Below are 20,732 nucleotides of genomic sequence, written 5' to 3' on the forward strand. Positions count from 1 at the left end.
ACCTTAGGTCCAGAGGCAATTACTCTGATCGGTCTTGGGGATCTCTCTCCGCCCCCATGAGTTTATATGCTGTTTATTGATCGCAACCACGTAAATATTCTTACCCTTGTTATTGTTTAAATCAAGGCTGCAGCCTATTTATTTATGTCCTGAAAGCTTAGACTGGTTTTACATTTTTAAAATGTTACTTTAAAAAACATGCAGCAGAGACTAAGTGACCCACAGTCTATTTACTCTCATCATTTGCTGACCCCTGATGTAAATAACTTATTGTTTATGCATGTTTATTTCTCATCAAAGAAATGCACAAGAACTCTGGGTTCAAATCTCAGTCTATTACTTAATTTCTGTTATCTAAGGCAAGTTGCTTAACATCTTATAACCTTGATTTTCTTAATTAAATGATGGAAATAACACTAGTAACTTATAGGTCCTTATATCCTATCTACTAGTTCATAGATACTGGAGAATTTAATGGGGTAATGTTTATATAATACTTCAAACAGTGCCTAGGATTTGGTAAGAGTTTGAAAAATGTTAGCTATTTATGCTATTAGTGTATTTTTTTCTGTCTTTATAAGACTTCCAAGTGTTTCTGTTTTGTTAATGTTTCACTAATAACATTTAATTTTTAAATTGAATTTATTGGGGTGACATTGGTTTACAAAACCATATGGGTTCGAAGTGTACAACTCAACAAAACATTATCTGCACACAGCATCATGCACCCATTGCCCAAATCAAAGTCCAAATCAAAGTCCCTTTCTGTCTCCATTACCCCCCTTTGCCTACCTCCACCCACCCCACCCTTTTTTCCCTTGGGCTATCACCACACTGTTTTCTGTATTTATGATGAAAGAAGGTGAAGGGCTTAAGCAAAATAATATATATGCATATGCATATGGATATATAGTGTGTATGTGTGTGTTTCTGTTTTTGATAGTGTGTCTTAACCTTTTACAGAAATTGAACAAATAACTTAGAGACCTTCTTAACTTAGGTTTGATTGCATTTATCAACATTTCTTGGAACTTGTTGTTGTAGTTGAAATAATGTGTTGTGGAACTACCCTGACTTGGCACTTGTTTTCTTAACTAAAGAAAGTATTGCTTAGCATTTCTTAAGTTTCTTCTTTGTAGAGATTTTCTGAGTTTATTAGGAATCTGCAAAGCATTTGGGTAAGTATGGGAATAGATGGTATACAAATGAACATTGATTTAAATATTGGATTACCTTAGAGTACTTTGCAGACTTAGGCTGTTCTGGTTTAGAAACATGAGCAGAATATGTATCCTTATTGTTCAGGTTTTTAAATCTTAGCAAGTAAAATGAGAAAATTTAAAATATCTGGTCTTTATATCATAATATCCCAAAATGTATCTTCTTTGCAACTACCTTTACTTCCAAAATCCTCTCAACCTCCACCCCTCCATGATCAGTAAGCCTCATTCCATGGTGTACAAAGTGAGGGATGCCATGGACCAGAAAACTGATGGACCACTGGTCTCCTGGGAGCAGTTTTTTTTTTAATGAGAAGAGTAGATGGTTATAAGCATTTGCACAGTGGGAAACTCAAAATTCTAAGTAGATGTACTAGCCATTTGGCTTGTACCTGGCCATAACATAATCTAAGTGGCTTTGAAATCATTAAATTGGGCTTAGTTCAGGACACATTTCAACTAATTGGTCCATGTTGTACTACAGTGAACAGTCACATGCCTCAGCTCTTTCCCAGTTCTTTTACTTTGTTAAGAGCACAGCTGACAGATAATTTATAATTCTACTCTTAGAGAATGAAAAATCCAATAATGTAAATTCAATAAAGCATCCTATAAGACTAACAGCAAGAATCTTCCTCATTAGATTCAGAAACATCAAATCATCTGTCTTTGCTAAGCTCTTTTCTGAGATATGCTTAGCACTAATTTTTTTATTTACAACAAACCCCAAACATTTAAAAAATTAAATAAGCAGATTTTTCTAAATATTGTGCCTATCTTATTAAGCATGTGTGTTATATTTTGAAAATGATATCAAATGCCTAATATATAATTTTTAAATACCTGATGAGTGGCATAGCAATGTTTCAACCATGAACCACATATACCACAGTGGTCCTATAAGATAATAAACTGAAAAATTCCTATCACCTAGTGACATCATAGCTACCATAATGCTGAAGTGAAATGTGTTACTCATGTGTTTATGGTGATGCTGGTATAAATAAACCTACTGGGCTGCCAGTTGTATAAAACCACATACAATTGTGTATAGTACATAATACTTGATGATAATAATAAACAACTATGTTACTGCTTTATGCATTTACTATATAATACTCTTTATCATTATTTTAGAGTAAACTTTCTACTTATGAAAAAGTTTACTGTAAAACAGGAGGCCATGTTAGGCTGCTAGCAACCTCATACATCTTATGTTTACCGTATCTCTTGATTGCATCATTTCTTCTTATGCTTAATTTAATCTCATGTTGTTTTGTTTATTGTGGCCCTAAGCATAAAAAATCCACTGCTGATCTTGCCAGTAAGAGGCCACATCAAATGACTGATCTGAAAACAAAACTTAAAATGATTAAGACTACAAAAGTGGAAAATCTGTGATGGTTATTGCTCACTAGTCAGGCATTCCACCATAGCTATGATCTTGAATAAGAATAAAGTGACAGGCACTATTGGAGCATCAGCTTCATTGAAGGTAATCAAACTAAAAAATAAAAATAAAAACTTGAGAAAGGCCTATACAAGACATGCAGAAACATCTAATGACCTGGATTGAAGATCAGACACAGGAGTGTATCCCTCTCAGAACCATGGCCACATGGCCAAAGCATAAAGTTTGTGATGTTGAAAGAAAAGGCTGGACCCACCTACAATGTTGAATTTCCTCACTAGCTCTGGGTGATTTAAACAATTCAAGAATCATTATTTATTGCACAATGTAAAACTAAGTGGTGAGTCCCCAGTTTTGATGTGCAGACACCTGAAGGAGTTTTAGAAACTCTAGATAAACTGATTGTGGGAGAAAAGGACTTGCCAGAGCAAATATTCAATATGGATGAAATGTCCCTACTCTGGAAAAATATGCCTAAAAGGAGCTTCAGCCATAAAAAGGCCAAGTCAATGCCAGGTTTCAAGGCTTTTAAGGACAGGATAACAGTCTTGCTTGGGAGCAACGTTGCAGACTACAAATTGAAACCGTTTGGGATCTGACACAGTGATACCCCAGGCCGTCAAGTATATTAATAAGCACACACTGCTGGTGTACTGCAGGAGCAATAAGCCATGGATGGCCCAGCTCCTCTTCCAAGATGAACTCTTGAATTGCTATGCCAGTGAAATGAACTACTGTTTGGAGAAAAATAACTCAATACTAAGCTTATTGTTGATAATGTTCCTGAAATCCTCCTTTCTTAGGTGATCATCCCAATATCAAGGTGGTGTTTCTCCCTTCAAATATCATTTCTTTGATTCAACCAATGAATCAAGAAATTACAGCAATTTCTAAGGCCTATTACCTGAGGAGGACCTTTGTCCAGGGTATTGCTGTACATGAGGAAGACACTGAGAAGACACTGATGCAATTCTGGAAAGATTACAACATCTACTACTGTGTCAAGAACCTAGCTTGGGCTTGAAGTGATGTCACCAAGAAGTGTATGAATGACATCTGGAAAAAGACACCCAAGAGGATCCACCATGACTTGAAAGAATTTGCCAAAGATGAGGAAGCTGCAAAAAGCAACAAAGCTGTGGATGAGATGACAAACAACTTTAACCTGGGTGTGGGTGACAATGACGGAGAGGAGCTCCTAGAGACAGTTCCTGAGAAACTGTCCTGAGAAACAGCTGAAGAGGCAAGAGAAGAAAACTGCAGAAGAACCCCTCCAAAAATTCACAGTTTAAGGGAAGACTTGCAGACCTCAATAAGCTTCTTAAAATGTTCTAAACATGGACTCCATTACCAAAATGTTTCCATTATTAGAAATGTCCATGGTGCATTATCTACTTACAAGCAAATCTATGATTAAAAAACAACAACAAGCAAACCACCACGGACATATTTCTAAAAAGAGTTGGTGACATCTCCTTAAGAAGATCCTTAGGCAGGTCCTTCAGTGGGTATCTCAGAAGAAGACATTGTTATCATAGGAGATGACAGCTGAAGACCTTCCAATGGAATAAGATGTGGAGGTGGAAGACAGTGCTATTGATGATCCTGACCCTGTGAAGGCCTAAGCTAATTTGTATCTTTGTGTTTTAGTTTTAACTAAAAAGTAAAAAAAATAACAATAGAAAAAAGTATAGAATAAAGATATAAACAAAGAAAATAATTTTATACAGCTGTACAATGTATTTGTGTTTTAAGTGTTATCACAAAAGTAAAAAAGTTAAAAAAATTTAAAAAGTTTCTAAAGTAAAAATTTATAGTAGGCTAAGGTTAATTTATTGTGAAGTAATCTACATAATTTGAAAAAATGCAGTGTAGCCTACACGTACAGTGTTTGTATAAGGTCTTCAGGGATGTAATGCAATGTCTAAGACCTTCACATTCACTCACCACTCACTCACTGACCCACCCAGAGCAACTTCCAGTCCTGAAAGCTTCATTCATGGCATGTGTCCCATACAGGTCTACCTTTTTTTCAATCTTTTATACCATATTCTTACTGTACTTTATATAAGTTTAGACATGTTTAGACACAAAATACTTAACACTGTGTTATAATTGCCCATAGTATTTACTACAGTAACATGCTGTAGAGGCTTATAGCCTAGGAGCAATAGGCTATACCATATAGCTTAGGTGTGTAGTGGGCTCTACCATCTAGGCTTGTGTAAGTGCACTCTGTGATGTTCACACTACGACAAAATCACCTAACAAAACATTTCTCAGAACATATCCCCATCGTTAAGCGACGCATTACTGTATATACTTCAGTAACTTAAATACCAAAATAATACTATCAGGATATTTTGGTTTCTCCAAGTTATTCTAGTTTACTTTGACAAAGACATATATATTAGAAATTTTTCTTATTTTTTGGTTCATTTATTCATTTAACAACTCTCTATCAAATGTCTTTTTTCTCTAACACTAACAAGGTAGATAGTAATGAATATACATAGAGCCTATTCTCATGGTACTTACAGTCCAGTGTGGAGGAAGAAAATAATTAAATTACAATAGCTACACATGCACTATTTTATTCTTCCATTTAATACTTGCAAAAGCTACTCTAGATGCTGGGAATTAGTAGTGAGCAAGACACGTTCCCTGCCCTCTGGAACTTACGGCCTGGTGGCAGAAATTTAAAATAAACAGATGTGGTAATTATTGAAGGAATCGAAGGGCTGTTCATAATTGAAGATAACTCCTAACAACCACAATTCCTTAGAAGTGGAGAAACAGAGATGCCTTTAAGCAGAGTGAATGCCACATTGTTACTATGAATCACGTCCATCCTGCAGATTCTTCAGTTTTACTCACAAGTGAATAAAACAGATTAACTTCCTCTAACTTGCCTTGAAATTTCTAATAGAAAGTAGCAGATGGCGCCATTACCTCATTCACTCCTGCCTGATTTTTAAAAAAATCTATTTGATTAATTCATACTGACTTAGATCACACACCACAGGAAATCTATTTTCTCCTTTTAGTTATCCTATACCTCTCTTATTTACCATCCAAGTCCCAACAGAGATTTAAGACCCACCATTATTTTACTGGTGAGGAAACAAGCAGAGACAATTAAATAACACATCTAAAGTCACTCAGTCAATGAGTGGCAGAATTGAGAATGAACAGCAAGGCAACATGATATGTTTATAAGATAGAATACGGACTCTGAATTTAGAAATTCTACCAATAACATGGATATTTTTTCCCTTATACAACTAAGTGGTCCTATCTTGGGTTGTTTCTCCTCTTAAAAAATGAATGGAATATACCAGGTGAAAACATTCAAAATATTTTGTGCGTTCAATTGTTTTTTCCCCCCGAAATGAAATTATGTATGAAATTCCCATATAGAAAACAAGCAAAATTAGAGATGCTCTAGTTGTATCAACACTGGGAAAGTCTAGAGACTTTCCTGTTTGGCCTATCTTGCATCACGTTTTGCTATATTTTTCTTCGTATCAGAGATGACTCTGAGTTTAAGGGCAACGGGACAAAAGGAAAATATAATCAACATTCAACCAAAACATGGATGGCAATATAGTAACAAAAGCAGAGAAGGAAGAGCCACTGTGGGTGGAAGAGGGATAACGTCACATGTAACTTACAGCAAACAAACAAATATACATACAAAAAACTTCTCACTTCAAAGTAGCACCAACCATTCTTAGTCACCGCCCCCTCCCCGGCTTTTCAAAGGCAATTTAAAAACAACTTGGTAAACTACAGCACAGGACATATAGTCAATAATATTGTAATAACTATGTATGATGGCAGTTGGGTACTGGAAATATCAGGGAGAACATTTTGTAAAGTATATGATTATCTCTTATCAGTTGGGTGCCCTCTGCACCCCATCTGTTACTCATGGAAGTGGAGTTCTTGTGGTGTTGCAAGGAAAGGAATTTCCTGAGACTCACAGGGAGGGTGAGTGATCTTTATTTCCATGGAATGAAGCTCCTGGGTTTCCAATGTTGCATTTCCCTCCATCCTGTCATGAAAAAAAGACCAATCTTGTCTTCAGCAGGGCAAGAATTAAGGCCACTGGCTAGAGTCTTTGCTCCATATTAAAACATGGCCCAGTCCAGCATCCTGCATGTGGAGTCTGCATGGTCCTGGGCCATGAGGCTGCTTAAGGCCACATGGCTATGAAGAGAGAACAAGTGAGAGCAGGGACGAATGCAGGTCACACAGCAAGAGCAGAACAAGAGGTGCAAGAGTGGGCAGGAGAGAGGGAACTCTTTGGGGATTATAACCAGGAGCTTAATCAATTAACCCTTCAAGATTTTGAGTGCTTTCAGTGGCTTCACCCCCTTAGCCAATTACCTTTTTCCCAGGTCAGACTAACAAGCAAACACCTTCCCTACACCACCCCTGACTTTGCTGTGCATACACCTATCTCCCCCTCTTTTTGAACTCTTCCCCCAGTGATCTGCAGGGAATGGACCGGTGGTTCCTTGAGGAGTATGAAGCTATAGCTTCCTGGTGAAGCTGCCCAAATGACCATGCTTATAATGTCTGGTCTCCCCTTTGCTCCTATTATTAATATTAATAACTATCTAATTACAGTGATAACCACTATGCTGTATACCTGAAACTAATACAAAATAATATTGAAATGTAAAAAAGAAAGAAGGAAGGAAGGAAGGAAGGAAGGAAGGAAGGAAGGAAGGAAGGAAGGAAGGAAGGAAGGAAGGAAGGAAGGAAAAAAGGAAGGAAGAAAGACAACTTGGTTTTGTTTTGATTTGGGGCTAGAAGTTGGAATTATCTATAGTTTATTTCTTCGTTCATAAGAAGTATAATTGTTTTCTGGTCCATTTTCCCCATTAGACAGGACTATTAAGGCACTATGCTAGACACTGGACTCAGAACACCAATAGAGATAGAATGCTTGTCCTTTCGGAGCTTATGAACAAAATCAGGCAATAGAATTCAGTAATTTTAGGCTACAATATATGAAGATACCTGTATATATTTTGTACATATATTATTACTTTTAAAGTATTTTAATTTACTTAGGCACATTCTTTTATACATCCACCCAATATATATTTATTGATAACCTACATTGAATCAGAAGCTAGTTTAGGTTTTTAGAAACTATCAGTGACCAAGACAAGCAAGATTCTTAATTCATGGAATTTATAAATATGTGTACAGGTGAGTCTAATCTGAGTCTATACACAGATGAGATATATTTAAATATTGTCAAGTGCTCTGAAGAAAAAGAAAAACTGTGTGATATGATTCAGACTGATGGGCAGGCACTCTGGTTGTATTCTGCCTCAGACAGAGTAACTAAGGAAGGCCTGTCAGAGAGGGTGATATTTGAATGAAAACTGATTATCAAGAAAAGTCCCACCATGCAAATTTCTCAAGGCAAAGCATATCAGCCACAGTGTAAGTCCAAAGTCCCTGAGACAAGAACAAAATGGCATGTGCCTGTGATAAAAAAGAAGGCCAGTGTTTCAAGACAGGGAAGGGAAGATGGTTAGGAACTGAAGTTAGAAAGGTAGTCAGGCATTAGATTATTTGGATCTTTAGGGAAGAGAAGATATTCCAAGGAGTGTTCAGCAGGTAATAAAGTGGTGGTGGTGAATTGTCTGCAGAGAATGAAAGAAATAATAAAATGTACTAGAAGTCAGTCTGCTTTTTATTATCACCATTTTCCAGCAACTCTAAACAATGTCAGTGATAAAATAATCCCTGAAAATATCTTTGTTGGCCAAAGCTTTAAACAATTATTGTGGTTACTGTTAAGTTTTAAAACTATCTGATTATTTATCTACACAGTCAATTATTGTTATTCATGGTAAAGTTCTATAAAGTCACAGAGAATGCTGAATAACTATTGCTTCCGGGGAAAATACAAGGTTAGGTTCCTATGAGCACCTGGTCACATTTTTGTCAACAGATTACTATACAAACTTGTTTTATATGTGTTTCTGTTTAAAGACACCTTAGTTAATTTATATTGCTGATTCATTAACATTAAACTTATGGCCAATATAGCACTATAACTAATGCCTGAATTAAAGTTAGTAAAACTTTTCTGGCAGGCTGGGTTAGGGAAAGAAACTCATTTGCTCTCCACTGCACTTTCTCCCATTTTGATATCTGTTAGTGAGAACGGCAGAACTTTTGGCCTATACCAGCTTCGTCCAAACTTCTGCACTAAGAGATTCTTGACAAGCTCTAGCATGGCATCTAGCTGTTTAAGGTCATGCCTCTACTGAGACAGCATAGGGAGGGACTTGGTTGGGTCCCAGATGAAAAATACCAGGTGGCCAAGAAGCCAAGTTAAGACCAGGTGGTCAGAAGGAACTTGGGATACACTGACCATAAAAATGTCATTACCTCTCCACTTCTTACTCAAAGACACAGAGGTAACTGATTTTATCTTCCTTCTAACTGCCCGCTGAAACTATTGACTGGCGTGCACAGCTGATCAAGGTTTGACAGCTACGTGGCCTTCCCGAGGTGGCAGTAATGAGCAACACCACCATCTTCACAGCACAGGATAATTGCCAACCTTCCACACAGAGGGAGGAAGTAACTCCACCCTGACACAGAAAATTCCACTCCCAAACCCTTCACCAGCCCGCCTTTTCAAAAAGCCCACAGTTTCGCCAAGCTTACTTTGTCTCCAGCTTATAAGAGCAGGCAGTCCCCAAGCCAGTTTAAGGGACATTCTGTTCCTCTGTGCTGCCTCCCTTGTGCTTGAGTGTAAACTTAATAAAATCTGTCTGGAAATTTCTCTGAGGTTTCCTCTCAATTTCTCAAGAACTCAAGAACCCCAATGCTGGTAACACTATGTTGACTCCAGGCCCCTTAAAAATGCCTGCCTAGGAAAGCTCAATGATTCCAGGAGAATGTACTGTTTCTTTCAGTCAAAACTTAGTGATAGATAGGCTCCTGCATCCCCTCCTAGAGCAGTTATTTCAGAAAGCTTGCAATTACAAATTCTTTCTCTGCCCTTTGAGATATAAATCTAGCCCTAAAAATTTTCTTCAAGGACTTTAGAGACATCTCTTGGAATGCAAACATTCAGGGATTTAGGGAGATAACTCTTGCTCTTCCAGTCCCTGTGGAAGGGAGGCTAAGGGTGTGTAAGGTCAGTGGAAGCACCACCCAGCTTCAGCAGGCACCACTGCGTCCTGTTATAAGGAGAAAAGTTTGTTACTCTTCTGGATAAGCATAATTAATAAACCCAGATGGCTTAGTCACATGGATTAGCCCCCTTAATGCCACTCAGTGACTTTTTCTTAGCACACTCTAGTCTTTAAAAAGTCTCTAGTCTTTGGTTTGGGGAAGTTGAGTTCAGTTCAAGCTGGGTCCTTGTCTGTGTTGTAATAGGATTACTGAAGGAAATCAGTCCTCATTGATTGAACATTACATGCCTCCTTCATTCTGCTTGCTTCAAAGTCTTGCAAATGACTTGGGTACCTCTCTAGCTTCCAGCAATGAGAAGTGTTTTTTGGGGGAGAGGGTATTACTATGGCAATTGGAATAGAGAAAAAGAAACATTTAGTATAATATTTCAGGCCCAGAATTCTCCATAATGTTACTAGCAATATAAGTGTATGAACTGGTGGAGCACGCAGTGTAGCAAAACATAAAAGATCATGAGTTTTGCAGCAAGAGTAGATGTTAGTTTAATTTCTTGCTTCAATATTTTTATTAGCTTCCTAAAACTGAGCAAGGGACTAAAAGTCCTACTATGTCTTATCTTTTTCACTTAAAAATAGGAAAGATAATAGCTATCGCATGGACTTGGAAAATTAGGTTTGAATGAGAAAACACACTCAGAGTACCTAGCTCAAAGTAACTGTTTAATAAATACAAAGTATTATTAATCCCTGACAAATCCCAAAGAAATTTGCTTAGTGTCTATGTTGTTAAAACAATGTACCTCTTTATGGTATCCTTCATATACCTATCTGAAGGTTTCCTCTATGAAACAATGAGTTTCTTCATTTATCCTTGTATCCCCAGTTCCTGCTATTTGAATAGATGGGCATTCAATATATGTTTAGTGAATGAGTGAGTACTTGAATAAATGAATGAATGTATAGTAAACAAAGTAATGGTGAACTTAAGGTACCAAAATTATTTAATAGTTTACATAAGTCAAGTCAATTAATGATGTCAAATTTATTTGTGAGAATAATGACAACAGCATTAGAGAAAGTAATATTTTTGTTTCTTATTTTTGGTCTGAAATAAAGACCTATATATTGTGCTGTCTTATAATTTTCCTAAGAGTCATTAGTCTCAGAAACAGGATCTAAAGATATAAATGGGAACTTACAACATAGTTTTCATTTCCTGCTTTTGGATAACTGGTTGGACTACTTACTTAAGCTCAACTTGTTAAAGCTCAATCCATGTGTATCTCACATGTTTGACTCATAGATCCTCTTTTGTCCACAGGCAGTTATCTTAGAAGAGAGAGAAGAGCTTTCAAAGGCTGTGTAAGTTGAGAAACTCAATAGAGCAATGGAGTACAGTTCTGAGCTAGCAAATGTGGATGAAGATGGATATACTCAACTACAGTTCAGCTCTCGGGGCATCACCAGGAGACCTGTGTCCTCAGAGAAAGGTATTTTTCTTTCTGCCTTCAACATTTTCATTCTCATCAACTGAAATACTTAAGTGGAAAAACTTTGAAGGCTTGTGATTGTAGGGGTTTTATTAATATATTTTAAAAGGTTTTCAGAAGCCACTGAAGATTATTTGAATGTGCACTAAACCTTTTCTCATGGCAAACATTCAGTGACTAATTATTTCTGCCAAGGGCCATTTGGATATTTATAACATTCACAGGCCATACAAAATTATCAACTTAACGACTAGCTATGAAAAAAGCTGTTTATTGAATTTTGAGTCCCGCCTGCAGTTGCCTTGGCAGGACCAGACCAAATGATTTTGTGGGCCGGACTTTCCCCACCCCTGATTTAAATTAATTATGATGATGACAGAAAATACAACATCTGTTCTACAGAAACAGGTCAGCAGTAGGGAGCTGGTAGTAAGTATGATGAACTGCAAAGATGAAAAAATTTCAATAGGAGTGACTTGTTTGTTTGATAGAAGGAAATTGTAGAACGGTGGTCAAGGACACTTAAAGAAGTGTGTACATAAACCACATCAGGATATTGGCAATAAGAAAGAGAAGAATGAAAAGATGGAAGATAAGTGACGGATGAAAACAAGCTTGTGATTTTGTGGTAAATGCCAAAGGGAAGTTGAAAGTTATAGAATTTAGAATCCTGAATCTGACGTGTGTGTGTGTGTGTGTGTGTGTGTGTGGCAAGTGCTTGATTTGGATTTTTTTTTTTTTAAACAAAAAGAATTCTTTGTATACCAGCGAAGAAAAATATATGTTTTAGATGAAAAGATCCTATTAGTAAGACATGAGTCTTAAACAAAATGTAAAAGAAGTGAAATACAGAGAAGAGCATTAAGAGATCTTTCTCTTCCTAGAATGAGCCATTTAGTCTCCTCCATAATTCTTCTATCTGACAACTCTCTGAAATGCTCTTACTGGGATTCTCAGTCAAAGGCAAAACTATGTTCTTGGTGTGGTGATGTTAACATGAAATGAGTTCCCTATTATCAAGAGAGAGATTATTCTCAGGTTTTGGCATCAGAATTTGCTTCTTATGCTTTCTGGTTGCTCACATTGCACAATTATTTTGCTCTCTCCACTTACACAATTCTTTTCTTGGGCAACCTGTTGAGGGAAACTGGATGATGTAAGAGGTAGGGAGGCGTGTGTGGTGTGTGTGTTTATGCATATATGCAGACAGTGAGTTATCTATAATTTGCTAATAGTCTCTAATCTAGGTGCTTTTCCATGTGTTAGCTTGTTTAATTCCCACAATAATCCTTTTCAGTGTTATGGCCCCATTTTTCTCAGAGAGAAATTTTAAAAAAGCAAAGGAAGTAATTTGCCCAAAGTCATACAGCTCCTACATAAAAAGGGTAGATCACCCTTAGTAATCAGGGTTATTTCCCCTGCAGTAAGCTGACTCTTCTAAGAATGAGTGGGATTTCAGGAATCCTGGTAGTGTCGAGACCTATAGACATCAATGTGGAACTGAAATCAGGAGTTCAAAGTTATAAAGGCAGTTCCAGAACTCCAAGAGGCATGCTAAAGGTGGGGAAAAATTCAGACTAAACCTAGCTAACTAGATGACCTGGGTGTCAATGATTAATGGTTCACTTTAGAATTTGACAGATTTGGATTTGTAGAATTGAAGTGCTCCACAATCCACTTGTCATCCTATTTCTTCATTCAGTCTTTTTCCTTCTGACTCCATCAGGATCTTTTGCTGCATCTCTTCCTTGGCGTTCCATTGCTATAGGTTTGGGAATCCTATGCTTGGTAACACTGGTGATAGCTGTGGTCCTGGGTACAATGGGTGAGTACTACTGGGGAAGGTTAACAACAACAAATACTTAACACACATTTATAATGTGCCAGACATTCTTTTAAAAGCTTGACATGCATAATCTAATTTAGTCTGTGTATTAACCCTATTGAATTGGTGCTATTAATTTTCATTAAAAAAATATATATATATCTTGATTTCAGAGAGAGGAAGGGAGGGGGCGGAGAGAGAGAGAGAGAGAGAGAAACATCAGTGATGAGAGTCATTGATCGGCTGCCTCCCGCGCCCCCAACTGGGGATTGAGTCCGCAACCCTGGCATGTGCCCTGACCAGGAATCAAACCACGATCTCCTAGATCCTAGGTTGATGCTCAACCGCTGAGCTATGCCCGGCCGGGTAATACCCTCTAAGATTTCATTCTTTTTATGGCCAAGTAATATTTCATTGTATATATGTACCACGTTTTTTGTCTATTGATGGTTACTTGGGTTGCTCCATATCTTGACTATTGTTAATAAGACTGCAGTGAACATGGAGTGCATATACTATCTTGAATTAGTCTTTACATTACAACAAAAATATAGATTTTGGAATTTAAATTTTCAAACATAGAATGACCCTTTTGTCACTATTGTTGTTGGTATGTGAAGGTATTTGGAGATCCAATTCAGGAAGCAACCCATTGAAGAATGACAATGTTCCATCAAGAAATAAAGAGAATCACAGTCGACCCACACAATCATCTTTACAACAGAGTGTGACTTCTCCCAAGACTCTCACAACCACAGGCAAGGGCAAAGTTAAATGATTAATGGAATTCTAGATCCAGGAGGGTTAATTATTATTGTTATGACATGGAAGGGGGGGGAAGCACTTTTACATGCAGTGATTTTACATTCAAAGAAAGCACACATCAGTATTATCTCAGTCTAATATGCCTCTGTCATATATACAATAAAGTTTTATCATAAATACCCATGCACTTGACTGAACAGTTCTAAGCTAGATTTTTTTTTTTTTTCTCAAAGCAGTAACTAATTTATCCCTGTCTATGTGTTTAGGCCTATAGGAGATCATATAGTTTTAAATATACTCTCTGCCCTTGGGGAACTGACATTTTAAAGTGATATAAGAATGAAAGAAAAATGTTGGTGAGAATTAAGAGGCTAAATTACACACATGTAGAAGAGACAGACCTAATAGAAAACTCTGGTTAAATTTATTTTTCTTTCATCATGTAATTTCACTATAATTTTACATACACTTGATCTTTACTTCTAATTGCATCATAATTGACTATGACAACATTTTGACTTCAATTTTCCATCTTTGAATACATCCTGCCTCCTGATTTGTATCAAGTAGCTAATAATACAAAACAGAAATACTTTGTAATGTGAATAATTGTTCTTATTCTTTTCTCATTTGGAAAATTGCCTTCTGAAATGGATCTCACACCTGTAAAATAAGTTAACATGAAATTACTGTATAACTCAATGATTGATTTTGAGTTAATTTATTTTAAGAGTTTTGAAGAAAGGGAGTTCTGGGCTGAATTTGAAGGAATGATAGACAAGAAAGAAAGGAAGGTTGACTGTCTAAAACACTTTTATAATTAATTCATTTTTAAGCTTTAAATAAATGGGGGCATTTTAATATGGCCTTTTTTGTAAAGTCTTACTCATTTTTTAAAAAATATGTCTTTATTGATTTCAGAGAGAGGAAAGGAGAGGGAAAGACTGAGATAGAAACATCAACAGTGAGAGAGTCATTGATCGGCTGCCTCCTGCACACCCCATACTGGGGATGAAGCCTGCAACCCGGGCATGTGCCTTGACTGGGAATCAAACCGTGATCTCCTGGATCATAGGTCGATGTTCAACTGCTGAGCCACACTGGCCAGGCTAAAGTCATATTCTTATAGTTTGAATAGAAAATGGAATATTTTAATGGCAATTTATTAATTATTTATTGTGTCCTCATGATGGATGATGCTTGCACTGAAAGAGTAAAATGGTATATGAACCTCATCATATTTATCTTCTATTTCCAGGAGTGTTTTCCAGCTCTTGTCCCCCTAACTGGATTACACATGAGAATAGCTGTTATCTATTTGTCACAAAAGTGGATTCTTGGAATAGAAGTAAAACACAATGCTCTCAACTGGGTTCTAATCTCCTGAAAATAGATAGTTCAAAAGAATTGGTAAGTGTAGATTTCAGTTATAATTGTCTGTGGTCTATATTAAGCAGAAAAATAGAGGTAGATTCCAGGTAATGATAATCTTCCCTAAGAAAAAGTAATTTTTATTATTTTCCATAATTATAATAACAGCATGCAACAAGTGGGTCATGTTTATAATTTATGCTTTTCATTTTAATTAGTTAATTAAAAAGTAAGCATAATATATTTTAAAACAAATCCTTTTGAATACACTACAAGTTTTCATGGCTATAATAATCAGGCCACTACTCACTTTTGTGGGTTTGGATATAAATTTTAAAATTCAGTGATAGAACATTTTCCCCAGGGCCATCATAATTATTAAGAAAAATAGCTGCAATGATAATATACATTTACACATCATTTACTCCTTACAAGATACTGGAAAAGGCAAAGGGGTTTAAAAAGTAAACTTGATATTGCAATGCTCATATAATTTGTAAGAAAAAAGAAACAACAGCTGTTAAAATTTACATATTTGGGCCTTGGCCAGGTGGCTCAGTTGGTTGGAGCATCATCACCAAAAAGGTTGCAGGTTCAATTCCTGGTCAGGGCACATACCTAGGTTGTGGTTTTGATCCCTGGTCAGGGTGCAAAGGGGAGGCAACTGATGGATGTTTCTCTCACATCGATGTTCCTCCCCTTCATCTCTTTAAAATCAACAAAAACATATCCGCAGGTGAAGATTTTTTTAAAAAGTTAAATATTTGATATTGGCAACAAATGTAATAGGAATTCAGAGAGAGCCCTGTGGACATAAAAAGTTTTACAGAAAAGTTGGGACTTACAATGCATCATGAATGAAAGCGCTAATGTAGATGGGCTATAAGAAGGGTTAGTAGTCAGGAAACATTCTACAGTATAAATCTAAACAATTTATAATTCCTACATTAATTTTCACTACTCTCAATTTTTTTGTTTCTGTCTTATCTTACTCAACAGTTGTAGTTCACATGGGAATTAATGAAAGTACATGTATGGCAAAGAAAAAGAAAGGAGCTGGAAGTCTGCCTGGCTTTTAGACCTTCTTGTAATTGCCACAATATGTACTATATTTGTCAACAATTCAAATATCATCATTAAACCCCAGATTACTTGTTCATAAAACATGCAGTTAGACTAAATTATTTTTAAGTTGTCATCTAACTCTGAGAAGCATTTCTTGACAAAGGTCTTATAAATTTATATTTTCAATTTGAGCAAATGATAGTGACCAATCATCCATGAAAATTGCCTAGGGGACCTGTTGTCCTTGGAATTTGTCAGGTAGATTGAATGGAGGCAGTACAATTTTGACATAGATAAATTCTTTGTGGAAAATTAAACAATAATGACTCTGAAGAAATGAAATATGCCTTTTGAGACACTTAGTGGCATTCAAGAATTGGCACTTCTCTCAAGGCTGATGCCAGTGTATGCATGCATCCTTCATAAAGGTGATTCAATATGTTGTCTCTGTCCCAGTGTCTATAAGAGCATCTCTCTGTCTCTTCTCTGTCTTTGTCACTCCATCTCTATCATCTCTGTTTGTCTCTCTCTCTTCTTGACATGTATTTGTATTTATGTTTCCCTACAGGAATTTATACAAAAGCAAATGTCTTCCCAACCTGATAATTCATTTTGGATAGGGCTCTCCCGCCTTCAGACTGCAGGACCATGGCTCTGGGAGGATGGCTCAGAGTTCTCTTCTAACTTGTAAGTATCTAGAGAGACAAAGTCTCATACCCTTTCTCAGAAAGGGAAGAGCATGTCAAGCAGTTAAGAATCTGAATTTTTTGACCATATATAAGAAAGAGAAAGACAACCATGAATAGCAATGGGGAGAAAGAAAAGTAAGCTGGGGAAAAAAAGAAAAGAAGAGGGTGGTAGAGGACTCTATAGTTGAAAAGAACTGAGCTGCCATCTAGTGCTATTGACACAATTATTCCCTCAGCTTTTTCACCAGGAGAGCATCTGCCACCTGTTTGATGTTGTTCAGTAAGGAGCAGTCACTGTTGGTTAGTGTGAAACTGTGGTTAGTAGCATGGGCTTCAGAGTTATGTCTCAGCTTGAATCAATAATCAGCCCACTCACATGTGAAATTGGATGAGTTGCTTAAACCTACCAGGGCCTCTTTTTCATCATCTGTTAATAAGAATAAAAATAGTAGCTACCTCTTAGGATTTTGAGATAAAGGAAATAAAAGTAAAATCACTCAGCACAGTGTCTTGCACAGAGTAAACATGTAATACATACTATTATCATTCATTATAAAAGCAACTGCATTGCATATTTTATAAAGTTCTTTTAAACATTTCACACTTGCATGGTTACAAATTCTTCCCCATTGCATGGGTATCAATCAGGGTTTTTCAGGGAAACAGAACCAATAGGAGATCTATATAGATCTTCTGTGGCGATCCTTAATACACACACAATGAGGAAGAATTCACATATGGAGATTTAATATGAGGAACTGACTCACATGATTATGGAGACTGAAAAGTCCCATGACTTGCCCTCTGAAAGCTGGAGACCCAGGAATTTGGTATGATTCACTCCAAATATAAAGGGCTGAGCACCAGAGGAGCGGGTGGTATAAAACCCAGTGGTACGGCAAGAAAAGCTGAGCTGAGCTGAGATGTCTTAGCTCACACAGTGAAGCGAGAAGAAAGGCATAGTTTCTTTCTTCCTTCGCCTTTTTGTTCTATCTAGGCACTCAACAGATTGGATGAGGCCCACCCACATTGGAGAGGGCAAAGTGCTCTACTGAGTTCACTGATTCAAACACTAATTTCATCCAGAAACATCCTCATAGACAATCAAAGATAATGTTGAATATGGGTGTGACCAGTCAAGCTGACATATTAAATTAACCATCACTAAGTGTTAAAATCTTCCTTACTGCAATTGTCATTTGTTTTTTTCTTAATATCTGCACAATATGAAATTATATTCTCCTTTTATGTTTCTATTATTGGGGTGTGTGTGTGTGTGTGTGTGTGTGTGTGTGTGTGGGCAACAGGTTTTTTTTAATGGATGCTTAACTCTTGTAATTCACCCTTTTTCTCAAATATGTACATTTAAGGCTATAATTTTTTTAAATATGTTTTTATTGATTTCAGAGAGAGGAAGGGAGAGGGAGAGAGAGAGATAGAAACATCAATGATGAGAGAGTCATTGATTGGCTGCCTCCTGCATGCTCCTTACTGGGGATCGAGCCCTCAACCAGGGCATGTGTTTTGACCGGGAATCAAACCATGACCTCCTGGTTCATAGGTCGATGCTCAACCACTGAACCTCACAAGCTGGCCAGCAATAACTCTTCTTGGTCTACTCACTAATATATCCAATAATAACTTCACTAAACTGTTGTTTTATTTGATAATTATACTTCTAAGTAAGAGTTTGAGAGATAAGCAAAGAGCTGTCTATAGAATATTTCTTTTGTCAGAAGCTTTAATTTTATGCAACTAGTAGTATTTCTTAAAAACATAAGCAGCCCAAGTGCCCATCAGTGGATGAAGGGATCAGAAAGCTGTGGTACACTGACACAATAGAATACTACTCGGCCATAAAAAAGAAGGAAATCTTACCATTTGTAACAGTATGGATGGACCTGGAGAGCATTACGCTAAGTGAAATAAGCCAGTCAGAAAAAGGCAAATACCATATGATTTCACTTGTATGTGGAATGTAATGAAGAAAATAAACTAACAAGCAAAATAGAACAGACTCATAGATACAGAGAAGAGACTGACAACTGTCATAGGGGAGCTGGGTGAAAAAAGTGAAGGGATTAAGCAAAAAAACAAAACAAACCCTCCCAAAACAGACACAGACACCAGTATGATGATTGCCAGAGGGAAAGGGGGATGGGAGGAGAAGAGGGAAAAGGGGGAAATGGTGGAGGAAGGAGGCTTGACTTTGGATGGTGAGTGCACAGTGCAGTATGCAGATGGTTTTTAGGGTTGTACGCTTGAAACCTGTATGGTTTTATTAACCAATGTCACCCCAATAAATTTAATAAAAAAACATTTTTCAGTCATTTATTAATAATAAGGGATATGTTAATTTGAGAACTAATACGATCTAAATTCAAGTCTCCTTTTCCAATAATGTAGACAGTTCAGAAACTTTTCACCAATATCGTCACCAACTTATTTCAGCATTGTGTGAACAGTAGATAGTATTCCTTATGTTTGTTCTACTTACCTCATTGTATTTTATTTTAACAGGTTTCAAATCAGAAGCACAGTTACCCAGGAAACCTCATCTCACAATTGTGTATGGATCCACATGTCAGTAATTTATGACCAGCTTTGCAGTGTGCCCGCATACAGTATATGTGAGAAGAAGCTGTCAGTATAATGATGGGGGTGTTGACATGGAGGAGCAGAGTGAAGTATATCGGATAGTAAGGAGGGCAGAAAACAAAACGTAAACGAGAGGTATCTGAGGTCAAAATAAATGCTGGAGATATCAAAAGAGCTCAGCCAACTTGAATCTTAGCTGAAAAACAGGATGGAAAGACTGATTTCTGCAGGTTAACTCTATTGATAGTCCGATATTATGTTCTAATGGAGCTTGTTCTGCTATGTTCTAATAGCAGAACTTGAATTTTTATTCTATAAATGGTTTGGCATTTAACTGGAATTAACCAGAATTCCTTGGTGATTCAAGGAGATCTTAATTTCTGGCTGTACCAGAGTCATTCTTGTACTTAAAAAGTGCTGCTGGAGTACACCTGGTGTGTGTCCATGATTTGTTCCTCCACTTTTAACAGTACATCATCAGATACAGAGAAGGCACAATATAATTCTGAACAGCTAAATAAAAAAATAAAAACAGTTTCACTATAATCAGAGATATGTTTTATTTTGTTCATCAATCTGGTCATGATTGTGATCAAAACCACCATAAAAAGCAGGAATTCCATCTTTTTCATCTTCTCAATTAAATAGCCCAGAAAACATGTCTGCCACATCTCTGACTAATCTGATCTATCATGTGGAATTGTAGGGAAACTGCTCTTAAAAGAAAGCTTTCTCATTTTTTTGCTGTTTAGTCACATTTTTAAATTTAATATTTTTATCTTTCAGTTATAGTTGACATTGAATATTATTTTATATTAGTTTCAGGTCTACACCATAGTGGTTAAGTATTTATATAGTTTACAAAGTGATCCCACTGATTATCCTAGTACCCACCTTGAACCACACATAGTTATTACAATACTATTGACTATATTCCCTATGCTGTATTTTACATCTCCAGGACTATTTTTTAGTTATCAATTTGTACTTATTAATCCTTCACCTTTTCACCCAGCCCTCCATCTCCCCCTTCCTTATAGGAACCATCAGTCTAGTCTTTGTATCTATGAGCCTGTTTCTGTTTTTTTTGTGTGTTTGTTTCTTTGTTTTGTTCTTTTGA

The 20,732-nt window shown here is 36.7% G+C and overlaps 1 protein-coding gene across 5 annotated transcripts; it reads left to right on the forward strand.

Annotated features, from left to right (window-relative positions):
• The first annotated feature begins 11,196 nt into the window (after positions 1 to 11,196).
• CLEC7A (C-type lectin domain containing 7A) lies at positions 11,197 to 19,667 on the forward strand. 5 transcript variants are annotated; one of them, XM_016221755.2, is made up of 6 exons: positions 11,197 to 11,299; positions 13,026 to 13,124; positions 13,745 to 13,882; positions 15,148 to 15,299; positions 16,894 to 17,012; positions 19,535 to 19,667. In XM_016221755.2, the coding sequence occupies exons 1-6, from the start codon at positions 11,197 to 11,199 to the stop codon at positions 19,665 to 19,667; spliced, it is 744 nt and encodes a 247-aa protein (XP_016077241.2). The 5 variants fall into 5 exon arrangements, with proteins under 5 accessions (XP_016077241.2, XP_016077242.2, XP_016077243.2 ...); XM_016221756.2 differs by lacking the exon at positions 13,745 to 13,882; XM_016221757.2 differs by lacking the exon at positions 16,894 to 17,012 and having other exon boundaries at positions 19,535 to 19,638.
• The last annotated feature ends 1,065 nt before the right edge of the window (positions 19,668 to 20,732 follow it).

Source organism: Miniopterus natalensis, chromosome 2 (genome assembly GCF_054644295.1).
Source record: "Miniopterus natalensis isolate mMinNat1 chromosome 2, mMinNat1.hap1, whole genome shotgun sequence".
Classification (NCBI taxonomy): Eukaryota; Metazoa; Chordata; class Mammalia; order Chiroptera; family Miniopteridae; genus Miniopterus; species Miniopterus natalensis.

Excerpts from the sequence above, each read along its gene's own strand:
- CLEC7A (XM_016221755.2), top strand. The coding sequence starts at position 11,197 with ATGGAGTACAGTTCTGAGCTAGCAAATGTGGATGAAGATGGATATACT. Across the intron at positions 13,883-15,147 it reads CAAGACTCTCACAACCACAG|GAGTGTTTTCCAGCTCTTGT; the intron begins GCAAGGGCAAAG and ends TTCTATTTCCAG. Across the intron at positions 15,300-16,893 it reads TAGATAGTTCAAAAGAATTG|GAATTTATACAAAAGCAAAT; the intron begins GTAAGTGTAGAT and ends GTTTCCCTACAG.